This window comes from Pelodiscus sinensis, chromosome 17 (assembly GCF_049634645.1).
Source record: "Pelodiscus sinensis isolate JC-2024 chromosome 17, ASM4963464v1, whole genome shotgun sequence".
NCBI classification, from domain to species: Eukaryota; Metazoa; Chordata; order Testudines; family Trionychidae; genus Pelodiscus; species Pelodiscus sinensis.
The window spans coordinates 20,963,161-20,978,056 of record NC_134727.1 but is presented as its reverse complement, the minus strand read 5'-3'; the positions used below and the strand labels follow the sequence as shown (position 1 = coordinate 20,978,056).

The window sequence follows — 14,896 nt, the reverse complement described above, 5'->3', positions numbered from 1 at the left end:
CAACTATCTGAGAAGCAAATGCTCATCAACTAGTCATTCACATACCTAATGGACACTGAGCCTCATAGAACCATAGCTGGAAGGAAACTCAAGAGGTCTTCAGTCTAGTCGACTGCCCTCACAGCACGACCAAGTACAATCTAGACTGGGGTGGCCAGTAACTTTTAATGGGGGATCACTCCAAAATTTTGGAAAGTGGTCAAGGACCGCACTTCTATGGAGGAATGCAGGGTCTGAGACGGCAGGTGGGATGTAGAAGGGAGCTTGGGACAGAGGACTGGGGTGCAGGAAGGAGTGTGGGGTCTGAGAGGGAGTTTGGATGAAGGAGGGGCTTATAATCTGGGGGAGCGGCTTGCAGTGCAGTGTCCAGGAAAAGATTATTGCCTGGGGAAAGGAGTGTACAAAGGGGTACAAGGTATGGGAGGGAGTTGTGACCTGGAGGAGGTGGGAGAGGGGGTACAGAGGGTTTGGTGGTGACCTGGGACAGGTAGTTGGGGTGCCAGAGGCAGGCTCTGGCTGGGAGGTACTTACCTATACAGGTGCTAGCCCGCAGCTCTGCAGGGACCTGAGACATGTGGCTCTACTCTGGCACAGGCAGGGAGTGAGTGCGGCTTCATTTGCTGACCCTGCCTTCAGCAAAGTTTCTCAGCTTCTATTGGCCAGAAACTGGCCAATGGGAGCTGGGGCATTTGCTAGGGAGTGGTGACAGTGCCAGGACCCACTCCCCTCCCCCCAAGACTGTATAGCAATTAGCAGCCTGCTGTTTACAGCAGCTGCAGCTGCTTTGTAATAAGGGTGGTGTCAAGGCAGCCGCAGGCCCGGTCCAGCAGTTTGGTGGTTTGGATCCGGCTTGCTAACCACCTTTTGCCCACCCCATCTAGATTATCCTTGACAGATGTTAATTATCTAACCTGCCCTTAATTATCACCAATGATGGAGCTTCCACAACCTCTTTAGGCTATTTATTCCAGTCCTTAACAATCCTGACAGTTAGGAAGTTTCCTCTAATGTCCAACCTAAACCTCCCTTGATGCAATTTAAGCCCATTGCTTCTTGTCCTATCCTCAGAAATTAAGGAGAATAATTTTTCTGCCTGCTCCTTGTAACACCATTTTAGGTACTTGAAAGCTGCTATAATGGCCCCTTCTCAGTCTTCTCTTTTCTAAACTAAACAAGCCCAATTCTTTCAGTCTTCCCTCATAGCTCATGTTTTCCTAGACCTTTAATCATTTTTGTTGCTCTTCCCTGGACCTTCTGTAATTTGGTCCACATCTCTCCTGAAACATGGGGTCCAAAACTGGACACAATACTCCAACTGAGGCCTAATCAGTGCAGAGTAGAGCAGAAGAATGACTTCTCATGTCTTGCTTATGACACTCTTCTTAATGCATCCCAGGATCATGTTGGCTTTTTTTGCAACAGTGTCATACTACTGACTCATATTTAGCTTGTGACCCACTATAACCCCTAGATGCCTTTCTGCGCTACTCCTTCATAGACAGTCATCCCCATTTTGTATGTGTGAAACTGATTGTTCCTTCCTAAGTAGAGTACTTTGTATCTGTCCTTATTAAACTTCATCCTATTTAGGGGTATGTCTAGATTACATGGCTCTGTCGCCAGAGCCATGTAGATTAGTTTAAATAATCGCTGCTTCATTTAAATTAAAATGGCTACCACGCTGAAGCCGATCAGCTGTTTGTCGGCTCAGCACACTAGTCTGGATGCTCTGCGGTCGACATCAAAGGCATCTGTCGACTGTCCCGGTAAACCTCATCCCACGAGGCATAATGGGGTGGTCGACAAATGCCTTTGATGTCGACCGTGGAGCATCCAGACTAGCGTGCTGAGCCGACAAACAGCTGATCGGCTTCAGCGCAGCAGCCATTTTAATTTAAATTGAAGCAGCAATTATTTAAATACCCTCTCTGAGGCCACTTCTCCAGTTTGTCCAGATCATTTTGAATCATTACCCTATCCTCCAAAGCACTTGCAACCCCTCCCAGCTTGGTATCATGAATGATGCAACTGTTTAATGGTAAGGACCATTTAGGTCAAACAGCGAGACAAGTGCACTCAGGTTCTGGCAGTTAAGTGAAAATAAAGGTTTAACATGTAGTGGTGTCAATTCAGCATAATGTGTTAAAACGATGATCTTGTCCTGCTGGGGCAACTCAAAATTGTATGCAGACTCCCAGAAAGACAATGATGGAAGAATGGTAGAAGTAACAAAATGTCTTACTCTCCTAGTCAAAAATTCGTAGTCAGCAATCAGATAGGATTCAATATGGAATAGCACCTTTGTCCAGGAGGTCATGCCAAACAGAGAAATTCCAATTCACAGGCTGAAATTATAAAGAAGTTTCGAGCAGAGCAAAAGTGACCTTGGAATGCCTAATGGTTTGAGGCCTTCCCTCCCAACACCCCCAGGCCCAAGCAAAGAGTAATGAGGTGGATTCCAGCAACTGCAATAGGAAACCATTCCATGCTATAATGGAAAATTAGAGATTACTTAGTTCAAGACAGAAAATGCAAATGGTGTTGTGGGCTTTTGAGCATTTGAGGAGGTCGCTCTCAGAAGAGGTAAAAGTGAAAATGCTAATTAGCCCCAGTTGTTGGAAGAATGCCCTGAAGAAACGTGACTCAGAATGGGCTGCAAATCATAAAATAATAATAATAAAAAAGCCACAATGCTCTGGGGACGTTAAGCGATTACAGAGAGTTGTTATTTGGCTGATTTTCACACTTCATTAGCATATGCATAATTTAACAAGTGAACGTGCTGAGGGTTGGCAAGACATAAGAGCCACTTTCTTGAAACGTGAACTGTAAATTCGGGTGGCCCCATTTAGACATTTTAATCATGATGGGAAAGCAACAGGGATCACTTTGGCAAATCAAATAGAAAAGAACTCTAGGAGCACAGGACCATATTCAGAGCTGATGTAAAACAAACTACAGTCTTCAGAGAGAGTTCTTCGTTTGGTCCATCGGAATCAATTTTATATTGCACCTTTCATAAGTCAAGGTATTTTAAACCCATTTAATATGTAATAATTTAAAGGTGAGTGAAAGTTCCAAATGCATTGTGTGTCTATCTGCCCAAGAAGTTACAGCCAGTTAAGAAGGAATAAGTTATCTAAGAAATGTGACAACAAAATATCAGGTGCTAAGATGCCCAAGTGCTATAAAAAGTACCCACAATTATCTGTGCCTGCAAAATACAGTGAAAGCTTTGTTATTCAGCACTCATGGGAATGCTGGTTGCCTGTTAATTGAATGTACAGGAGCAAGGATTAGGTATAGTCTGAAGGCAAAGGGTTAAACAGCTCAAGGCAGGCGAAGGAGGTGCCTGCTGATGACATCAGCCAGCTGTGCTGGCTGTCAGAAGCTTTGCAAGGGTCAGCGGAATCAAGCCATCTGGCTGAATAAGTGAGAGTCAAGTGCACTCATGCCTTAAGATGAGGTGGTATTGTGTCTGGGGAGCAATGCTGGTTAAAGTGCCAGATAACAAAGCTTGCATTGTAATATTAAATAATCTTGTGCTTTTCCATAGCCCTTCCATTCATAGATCCCAAAGTCCTTTACAAAGGTCAGTACCATCATCCCCACTGTGTTGGGGTGCGGTCACAGATGAACCCTCAGGGGGTGCCTCCCGGGGTGCTGACATGGCCACTGCCACCTGCCTTCCTGCTCTCTGGGACTTCTCACAGCCTGGTCCTGCTGGGCCAGCTCTGCTGGTCTCTCTCAGCCAAGGCCCTGAGCTGAGGTCCCTGCCCCCACCAAGAAGCAGTACAGACACTGAACCACTTCAGGTCCAAGGAGAGTGCAGTTTAGGGCCCAGCCTCCTGAGATAGCACTCCCCAGATGGGATCAAACCCCAAGTAATTAGGTAAGCCCCGTTTAACAATGAAAGGGGGAATGTGCACACTGGTTGTCCTCCTCCCCCCCGGTAACAATTATTTACACTGGGGATGATAATAAAATCATTTTTATTTTCTAAATAGAAGCAGCAGGATTTAAGTGATAATAAGCGAGATCAGGAAGAGCAAAGTAGGTTACAAATCAAAAGAAACAAAAACGCTTGGCTAATTCTACACTGAAATCTCAGTACAAACTCTTTACGCTCACCCTAAAACCTCGTTTCCAGTTGCCCCTCCAAACCTGGGGTCTTCGGCTCCTTCCTTCAGGTACAGCCCTGCCAAAAGACCAAAGCCTCTGCTTTCCTGTTTTTTCTTAAGGAATTGAGGCCACTCCCTACCAACCACTGCTCAGACTTAAGGACAAAAGAGATGGTTTAACAGTTGGGTAACACCCTCCATCTCTGTCATTCACACATGTAAAACCCACAAAGTATTCCCCACTCTATAGGTCTAATTTTACACACAAAAATGATACACACATCAAAGTAAGATAAACAGAACCAGCGGATCATGACATGAAGATTGATGGGTTACATGAAATAATTTGCTCAAAGAACCTTTGAGTTATGTATATGCATGTCCGTAAGTCCATTTCATTAAGCACATGGGGGAGAGGGTGTCTGTCACATCCACTTTAAAGATAGAGAAACTAAGGCACAAAAGGGAAAAAGGACTTGCCCAAGGTCAACCATTTGGCCAGTGGCGGCACTGATAGAAGAACTCAAGACTCCTGTGTTCCAGTCCAGTGCACACTTGTTTCCCACCACCTCCATTAATTTCCAACATCATAACTAGGGATAGAACTGGTTAACATTTTTGCTGGATGGTTTTTGGCTGGGTTGTGTTTTGTATTTTTGGTTATAAAATGGGGTTTTAACAACAACATAAATTACCACTGAATTTGGATCAAGATCTGCAGCTGAACTTTCCAATGTAGGCACATGTCTGTAGTGTACCAAATTCAACTGAGGAAATCAAACATATTTGAAAGTTTAAGATCTTGAAGGGAGCTGAAGGGAGGTTTCAAAGAGGAAAGAGAGAGGCTATTCTCAGAGTGATGGATGGCAGAACAAGGAGCAATGGTCTCAAGTTACAGTGGGGGAGGTCTAGGTTGGATATTAGGAAAAACTATTTCACTAGGAGGGTGGTGAAGCACTGGAATAGGTTACCTAGGGAGGTGGTGGAATCTCCATCCTTAGAGGTTTTTAAGTCTCGGCTTGACAAAGCCCTGGCAGCGATGATTTAGTTGAGGTTGGTCCTGCTTTGGACTGGGGGCTGAACTCAGCCTCTGGACCTAAGGTCTCTTCCAGCCCAATGATTCTAGGACCTTCAGATTTGGATTCACGTTTTGTGACTCATACCATTTCTGCTTGTCGGATGGTTTCTCCCAGCTTTTTGATAACCATGTTTTCTTTTTAAATTCAATGGATAAAAATCAGTACAGACAGCAAAGATCTTAGATCTGAGCAGCCCACCACACGTACACAAGGAGATAAGGAAAACCAGAATGTTCCTCCAGTGTCCCAGGAGCTGAGATGATGGGTTATACTGAGTTATAACAACACTGTATAGCTGTGCTTCAAAATGCAGCGCTCAGACATGAGCTATCTTCTGAATACCCAAGCAGCCCAGATTACTCCCGTGTCATAATTACAGCTATTAATTAATGTGCTGTTCTTTGGCCTGTCAGTTACAGAGAGCATTTCTGCCATAATCACTGGCAGAGAGGAAACCTGTTTGATACCCTAGGCCATAGACCTGAAACTCAGTTTGCATAAACTGAGACATGTCTGGGCATAGATGCAAGTTAACCCTTTTGCTGTTGGCCTTTACCATATCTGTGCTAGCTATGGAACATCAAGGTCTAATGTAGCAAGCAGCACAGCAGGGGTGTGTTCCAATGGACCTATACAGAACATTCAGCAGACACCAGATTGTTAAGGTTCTCCGAAAGCCATTTAATGGTGTTTGAATGGTTACTGCATGCTCAGTAGGTGGTGAATACTAAAGGATATATTACAAAGAAGCAGAAGGGAAGGGATGGGAGTTGCTTCTAGCTGCAGGGAGGGAGGGAGGGACGGATAACACGGCCCGTGTCTTTGCAGAGCTCATCCTTTCCTTCCCGCATAGTGTTGAATGACAGCTAACACCTCGAGACGGCTGCTGGCCATCAAAATAACCCATGTTCCCAAGTCTTAAGGATGCATTATGCACCAGGTCCTAGGGAATCTGACTTAGGGATTTCAGCAAGCATGGAATCTGGCCAGCGAGGTGGCTCAGCGGGAGAGGAGTATTTAGGGGGAAAGAGGCATTCCCGGGAAAAGAGGCATTCCCGGGAAAAGAGGCATTCCCGGGAAAAGAGGCACCGCCATACTGGGAAGGACCCAGGGGGGCAGGTGAAGAATGTGCTAAGTTCCTGCCCCTGCTGTGGGTGTGAAGGGCCAGAGATGAACAAGCTACAAACACTTCCCCAACCTCACTCCAGAGCTTAGCTGAGGGGTGGAGAGGCTTCCACAAACCAACGCTATGCGTGGCTTTGACAAATGAAGGGCTTGGCTCTTCCTGGCCAGCACTCTAGACCAGAGGCTCTTGGGCTTTCCCAGGGTGCCAGCCCATCCAGACGCAATGGGGGGAAGTAAGGAACCTGCTGTTGGTGAACTCAGCCTTCTGACCAAGGGCTGGTTCTCTGCACTCACAGACCAGCTAGGAGAACAGCCAGCCCCACATACTTCATCTTTAACACACCACCAGCCTTGCATACCCACCCCATCACCAGACCCTGGACACCCTATCCCCCAAAACACTGCTAGCAAGAAGGGATCTGCCCAGCAGCAGGACCTGCTGGCACTGGTGGGAGGTATGAAGACAGAAAATATGGGACAGTATGCTTGTTTTTAAACAAGGTCTCTTTAAAAACAGGGTGTCTGGTTACCCTACCAGAAGTATTGCTACAAAGAAATCCATTCTCACCTCATACTCATACTATGCTCTTGGTGCTTATTTAAGGGACTGAATTTGGAGGTGCTCTGGAAGTCAGGCCCTTAGTGTACCCCAAATGTTAAATAACCAGAGCGTGGCCCACACACAGGTGAACAAGGAGCAAGAGGGTGCAAGGAGCAGCACACTGAGCCTAGTTTTCAGAAGCTCTGAGCTGCCAGAACTCCCACTGAAGTCAATGGGAGCAGCAAGTGCTTAGCATCTCTGGAAATCAGCCAGTGGGAATCCTTCCACCCAGCATTAGCCTCTATCATAAGGGCACAGAGAAGACAAAACACAGGAAGATTTTCAGCAGAAGGGAGCATATGCAATGACTAAGCAAAAAGTGACAATGGCTGCACTGCCTCAGAAGGACGTGTCCCATGTCTCTTCCATCCTTCCTCCCCAGCAGAGAAGAGGGGCTATGATTGTGCCTGCAGAGCAGTTCACCTGCATTTCTTCTCTTTTGGAGAGGAGCTGTCTGTTAACAAAGATGCCCTGCTGGATTACTCAGGCTCACACAGATGGAAAGGAATTGGACCTGCATTTTTAAGAACATTGAACCAGATTCTCCCTTCAAGAGAAACTCCCCTGAAGTCAATGTAAAAGCAGTGAGAACAGAATCGGGCTCTTCCTTTTAGAGTAGTCCAGTGTTTTACTACGTGTTTGTTTCAGCCCTGACAGTTTAGCTAGCAACTATAAAACAGAAGCAATTCTAGTTCTAAATGCTACCGGCTGAAAAGCCCAGTTTCACTGGTCACTCTTAGGTCTGCAGAAAGCACTAACCCCATGGACATTATAGGTGCCAAGGGACTTTATCATGAATGTGGAAGAGCAGAAAGCACACAAGGAAAAAGAGAACAGCAGAAGGCAATTAAACTGCATCCTTCTGAACCTCCTTCTCTCTATTCTCCCTGCCTACACACTTATCTAGGGCCAGCTGTATTTCCAAATTCATTGCAGCCCCCTAGCTATTTTATTAACACCTATTCTTAGTCTTCTCCACTTAACCAACCCCCTTTCTTTAGGGGTTGGTTTCTCCACTTTGATCAGTTAATTGGCTTTCACCCTCTGATCCTTTTATACCACCTCGACATGCAAAAGGGCTCTTTCACTGCCTAATTCACCCCAACTTTTTTCCACTCTGCTGGCTCTCATTCAATCACTTCACCTCCAGCTTGCCCTCACCTCCTAATTTGTCACAAAAGTGAAAGAAAGCCTCCGGTTGTCACTGATTAGTCTGTCCTTGCTTTGTTTCCACTGGGGTCTTTATGTCTTTTCCCAAGCTTCTGCCAGATTTTTGTCCCTGCATTGTGCATCTGACAAGACATTTTTGCCACAGAGCAAATCCTGCTTCTTATCTTCAAGGCCTTAGAGGGCCTTGTGGAAAGAACAGTGGAACTCGGGGGACAAGGCGGGACTGAGGGGAGATGGGGCGTAAAAGGTTTACGGAGACTTGTTCATGGGATCCGCACTTTCCACACACTACTATGGAGTACAATGGCTCCCTTGTAACACACACACACACACACACACACACACACACACACACACACGGCAAGGGATCTATTAGACTTTGTCTACATTTAACAGTTTAAAGCATAGGCACAACAGCACGTTAAACTGAAAGTGTGGCGGCAGTACGAGAGAGAGCTCTCCTAGCACTCTGTGGAAACCACCTCTGCGAGGAGAGTAGCTAACAGTGCTGGAAGCAGGGCTCCTAGCTATGGTGACCATATAGCCCCAAAAATCCGGGACTGTTCCAATTTTTAATGTTTTGTTGGGGTGTCCCGAAACCCCCCAGTTTTGTCCCAGAAAAAGGTCTCTTGCTGCTTCTCCTCCCCCTCCCCATCCCATTCCTGGGGGAGGAGTCAGGGAAACTTCCGGGACTTCCCTGAGGCTGGGGATCCAGCCAATAGAAGAGGCGGTGCCTCTGAGAAGCGCAGGGAAGCCAAGTAAGTGACTGGGTTGGTGGAGGGGGAGCGGCATGGGGAAGAGCGGTCCCGCCCCCCCCCCCCAGGCCAGCTGGGAGGGGGGGGGGGGAAGGATGGAGAGCAGCCTCCCCTGCAGCCTGGCTGGGTGGGAATGGAGAGCGCCCCCCTGTGGTTGGGCAGCGGGGGTGGAGGTGGACAACTCCCCCCACCACAGCCCAGCTGGGCAGGGGGAGAAGAAGAGTGCCCCCCCCCCCACTGAATGGAAGGCAGCCTGGTGGGGAAGCATCTACCCCTGACCTCTCCTGCACACTCCCCCTTGGCCAGACATCCTACCCCAGGCTATGTCTACACGGTGGGGTTTTTCTGGATACCAGAGGTATCCTGGAAAAACCCTGCTGCATCCAGAGAATGTGTTTGCTCTTCCATGAAAAAAAGTGGAAGAGCACATTGCTCTCTCAGGGAGCCCTGTATTTGTAGTTTCTGGACAGGGCCAAATAGTGGAAAAGCCTCTTCTGGAAAAGCAATCGAAAAAAAGCTACACAAATTGTGGAGCACAATTTGCATGGCTTTTTCAGAAAAAAAGACTTGATAGGGTAGACCTAGCCCAAGTCTGCTCCTACATCCGCTGTTCCTCCTGTGCCCTCCTTCTTTGCCACACACTGCACCATCCCTTGCTCTTGTGCCCTTCCCCTAGCCAGACACTGTTATTCCCAGCCTGTTTCTGCACCCTACCTGCCACCAACAGCTTGCAATCTCTGCCTCTTCTACCCCCCCCACCTCCATCCCAGACCCTGCACCCCATCCCTATCCCATTCTCTGGCAGCCCTGTCACACATACTAAACCCCTCATTTTTGTCCCCACCCCAGAACCTAAGTGGCTTCATAAAAATCTATCAGAAAAGTTGGAGTTGGAACATTGGAGGAATGAGGTGTCTCAGTTGGGGACCACCTTAGTGAGGGTTGGGGGTTTGGGGAGTTCTTTTGCTTCTCACTTCTGGGGTCCCCAACTGACTTTTCTGTGGATCAATGGCCTCAACCTAAAAAATGTTCCCCATGCCTGCCATCAATCAAGACTCTAAACTTAAAAAGCAACAAATAGTCTGGTAGCATGTTAAAGACTAACGAAACATGTAGATGGTATCATGAGTTTTCGTGGGCACAGCCCTCTTCTTCAGATGACTGGAGCTGTGGGCTGTGCCCATGAAAGCTCATGATACCATCTACATGTTTTGTTAGTCTTTAAAGTGCTACCAGACTAAAGTTTATCCTGTACAGATGAACTCGGCTACCCCTCTGAAGCTGATAAAGAAAGAAAACATTGAAACCTTTTGTGTTGGACAAATTAATATTTTATTTTATTTAAAATGAAGTTTGATTAACATGAGAGAGTTAAAATGCTCCATCTGTTTAATAATTTAAATTAAATCATTCTCCTTTGCTGCAGCACTAGAAAAATGGCTCCAGTGAAATGATGTAATTAATGGTGAGTTTCCATTACTAAGTGGTGGTCCATGGAAAGGTTTACATTGGCCTGTGGACCCCCTGGCTCAACAAGGTTGAGAATCACTGAAATAGAGGTAGCCCTGGCCTCTCTCTTGGAGAGACCTCCCCAGGCTCCCTGTTGCTCCAGAAGAGAGATCTGGCCTGTTATTACAGTGGTGAAATCACTCACTCAGGTGTGGATGATGGACAGACTTTTTGTGAGTTTTCCTCATCCAAGCAGTTGATTATTTAAACAATGTTAAGATGCCAGGTGAAAACACTTGGTGCATCCACAGAGAGGGTTGTGTCATGGTGAACAAGCCTTTTGTGAGCTCTGTGAAGAGGTGAGATGTTTTGACTTCCAGATTCAAAGGAATTTGTCTTTGGGCTGCACATTGCCTAGACTTGAATGGAGTTAGCAGGGACAACATATTTCTGAGTTATTCTGACACAAAGTGAAACCTGTGCTAAAGCCCCCACGTCCAATGAGAGCGCACTGCTGTCAGAAGTAAATTCAAAGTTTCTCCAAATTTCTTCAAAGATCTCCTCTATCAGGCAATGGGGCTTTGACTGATTGGTCCCTTATATTTTTGAAGTATGACTAAGTATTCCCTGGATCTTCTTAGGTAATATCAACCGATTGCTTTGGGCCCAGTCCTAGCTTAAAATTACATTGGATCAGGCACTCTGTAAAGCAGGTTAGGAAGTGATCTCATTTGGCAATTATTATTAGGTATTATTTACATAATATAGGTATTGCCGTCATGGTTTTGACATATACATTTCTCAGTTATACTAACTCAGGGTTATTTCAGTATTGTCATTCTGGCTTGTGGAAATGGAGGACACTTGATAATTTTGCAGTTAACGTCAAAAAATGCAGTTGCAGTCCATCCTATTAGGGATGTAAAATCCCATTAATCAGTTAATCGGTTAATGTTAGGTCACACTGGGGCTGCCACTGGTTCCCAGCCTCTTCTGGATCAGCCCTTGTCCATAGCAAGCTGGACTCCCCAGGGAGAAAGGCTGCTCTGGACACTGACGTAGTCTGTGCCTGTGGGGCCCCCGAGTTCCCTAGAGACAGGGGCTGATCTGGATGAGCACAACCCCTGTCTGCAGCAGGCCCTTTGTGAGCCTGGAGCAGCCCCTTTCTTGAAGCAGGTGGGGAGCAGCTCCAGCCCCCTCTGATTACAAGTTAATGGATGTTGCCTACTGGTTTCAATTAAGAGGACTATGGAAGCTGTCCCATTAAATTGATAGTTCTGGATGATTCCCAGGCTCTGAGTCAAATAGGGCTGCATCTACACTGCAAAGTAATAGGCCTTAATCCTGAATTTCATCTTGAATCGAGGTTAGACCCCTAGCACTGCATAGGACCCTAGGTCTGGACCCTGGATTAATGCAATTGCAGTGTAGTTGCATGAGACATGCTTCTATGGGGCCCAAATCCATCCCTATAAGTAGATGATGGGAGTGCTTAGAGGGTTCACATGACACCTTTTACTTCCAGTCATGTGTTCATCTTGACCCTAGAAATACTACCCCAGGGGTGGGACTTCCTGTGGCAGGTGGGTGGGGCCTAAGAGGCCAGGGGCGTGGTTAATGGTTTTGGGGGGGCGTGGTCAAGGTGTCCCTATTTTTGGTTCAGAAAATATGTTTACCATACTCCTAGCGCTGTCGCCTCGTTCATATTGGCACTTAACAGCTCTATAACTTCCTACACTGGAGGGTGGTGTTTTTTTAACTCCTGAGCCAGAAAGTTACAGTGCTGTAAAATGCCAGTGTAGACTTGGCCTTTGTACAGGACTCGACCAAGTACCAACCATTCTCTGACTCCATTGTGCATCAGTCACTTGGGGGGGGGGGGGGCTGCTCTATGGCCTGAAGAGCAAGACTTCTTCCTCTCCTGTCTTCACACCAGCTCCTCATACAGTTTGTCTGCTTGTGCAGTGCCTCAGAATAGGGGATCAGCCCAAAAGGTAGGGCTTGTTTCATTCAGCAGATAGAGGGCTAATGGAATCCAGCACAGGCTGCCAGTAATTAGTCCCCTCTAGACTATAGATCAATATGAAGATGTATCAATTATACCTCCTGTGCAATATGCTACATTAGGCTTCTCTGCGTAACAGAGAAACTGATATAGCTATAGAAGGCACTCAATCTCAATCTCAGAGGCTTTGGGAGGCTGCTCAGCTTCAGTGGATGGATAGGGGACAAAGAAATAGCTTTCCCCTCCTGCTCTGTTTTTCCTTGAGTTAGCATAGGCATGTCACTGTTCACTCCTAAGTATCTGCATTAGTAAGTTGCAGAGGCAGCACTTAAGCAGATGATAAAGGGCACGCTTCCCCTGATATACTGTGAGATCAGATGATAAATGTGCTGGAAGATTAAGTGCCCAAAGTTCCCATTTCAATGCAGAAGAAACAGAGAGAAGTTCACCTGCACTGAAGATTGCATTTAAATGAAAAAGGAAAAAAAAAAAAACAAAGCATACCATCAGTCCAAGCCCATGGGTTCCTGCTGGTTCTTGTTTACATAGCAATGACACACACGTCTGTTTGTCATCTAAGACTTTACCTGGGAAGGTTAATTGTAGCTGAAGGTGATGCCAAAATCAACAAAGACAAAATTTCAACTTGGACAGGTAGCCAAATGCATTCACTGTATATTAACATCCAAGGTCAATAATGAAACTGATTAGGGCTCCTATGCCACAGGCTGCTTAAGACTGTATGTGCTGAATAGTAGATGTCTTCTGACCATGTGGGGGACCCTGGGAGAGGTCAACTTACCACCATTAGTCTTGCTCTTCTCTTAGCTGCATTACAGCCAGCATAAGATCAGAGCACCTTGTCTAGAACAATGAGAACAGAACAAAGGAGATTTGGAAGGCAATACAAAAAAGGGATAACTAAAGATGAGGTTTTTTCAAAACCAAAGCTGTAACTCTCCGCATCCCTAACAATCTGCAATAGCTACATTTGTAAATGACCATTTGGGGCTCTAATTTCTCCATATTTTAACAGATGTTCTGTTTATGAAACTGCAAAAGGATTTAGGAATTATGAATAATGCTGTGAGACCCAAGAGATTTTTTTTGTATGATTAACTGACCACACACCATTTGTTTTACAACAAAGATGCTCAATGATCCATGCACAACTGATTTATTTAGGCCCTGTATACAGTAATGGCTGATGACTCCCTGGTTCTCTACATTATCATCCAAAAAATGATTGGAGGAATGCAGACTGTGAGGACTGTTCCCCATTGCTCTACGTGATAGTTCATTAGCCGAAGTAGAATTGATTGGAAAAAGAACTAAGATCAGGATAAGTGGAAATCTCAGTTATTAAAACAATCAACATCTAACCTTCAGGGTATGTAATTCCCATTTAAGACAGACATACTCGCACTAGCTCCGAGTGACCTAGGGCATTAAAAATAGCAGCGTAGCTGTAGCTCCACAGGCAAGACACAGGCCGCCCATTCAATCTGAAATCCTAGGCACATACTCAGGCAGCTAGCCCATGCAGCTGTGGATACAGTTATTTTTAGCACACTATCTTGTTCAGAGCTAGCACAGGTATGTCTGCCTTAACTGGAAGTTACACCTTCCACCTCCATCAGCGTTAGTAAGGCTATGTCTACCCAAAATGGGAATTATACCTCCAGCGGCAGTGTAGACATAACCTTAGTGGATAACGTTACTTGCTTAGACAACACAGCGGTAAAAACACCTGAGCCCTGCATGCAGTGTACCTTCCATCTTTGCTCCCACTAACGGCAAGTTACAGCTACAGTGTGCTAGCACAGATGCAACTTTAGAATACAGAAATAAAAGGATAGGGAAGGGGCACCACCCCAGTTCAGATCGCCTCTTCTCGCTGTCCTGCTTCTCTCTCTTAACCCCGCTTTCATTCTCACACCTTCCCCCAGCCTCCTCCTGCAAGTGCTGGAAGAATACACAAACCATGCTGCCCTGTGGATGTCAAGCAAACTCACTCTCTCTGCTTGCTCTCATTCCCCAACCAGATACTCCTTTAGAACAGAATCATCTCTAGGCTCTAAGCTAGTCAATCACACCGGTCAGAAAACTGATCAATACTTTCACAAAAATGGCATCCTGTCCTTCCTTCACAATTTGGATAATGGAAAGAAAATTGAAAGTGGCACTATTTCAAAAATATTCATCTTAATATTCACCTCCTGCTATTACTCCTGGGCTGTCTGCCCACATGAGTCAGGAGTGGGCAGGGGCACGTAGAAATGAGGCAAATCTTCTATTTAAGTAAGAGGTAGGGGAACTCGAGACAAAAAAAAAAGGAAGGAGAATTAGGCCTGATTTCATGGAAGCATTTTGATTAGGCTCATTCTCCTCGTGGTCCTCTTTCTTCCACCCATAACATGCACAGAGGTACTTACCCCCCAAAATTGGCTAGTCTTGAGGGTCTAACATAGGAGTGGTCAAAAGGGCCTCCGCGGGCCAGATCCGGTCCACCAAGTGGATGGATCCAGCCCACGGAGGCCCTGTTGCTCCCGTACCCCCAGGCCAATTACGGCCTGGGGGTGCATGCAAAG

The 14,896-nt window shown here is 46.1% G+C and overlaps 1 protein-coding gene across 3 annotated transcripts in view; it reads right to left on the bottom strand.

Annotated features, from left to right (window-relative positions):
- Nucleotides 1–14,896, bottom strand: part of PPP2R2B (protein phosphatase 2 regulatory subunit Bbeta) — a 306,812-nt gene that overhangs the window by 143,351 nt on the left and 148,565 nt on the right. The window contains exon 1 of one of the 3 annotated variants that reach the window (XM_075900292.1): nt 532–589. The exons of the other annotated variants lie outside the window; for them this stretch is intronic. Coding sequence (XP_075756407.1) covers nt 532–574 — 43 coding nt within the window. The 5' untranslated portion in view covers nt 575–589. Of the gene's footprint in view, nt 1–531; nt 590–14,896 lie in introns of those variants that run through there. 3 annotated transcript variants of the gene reach the window in all.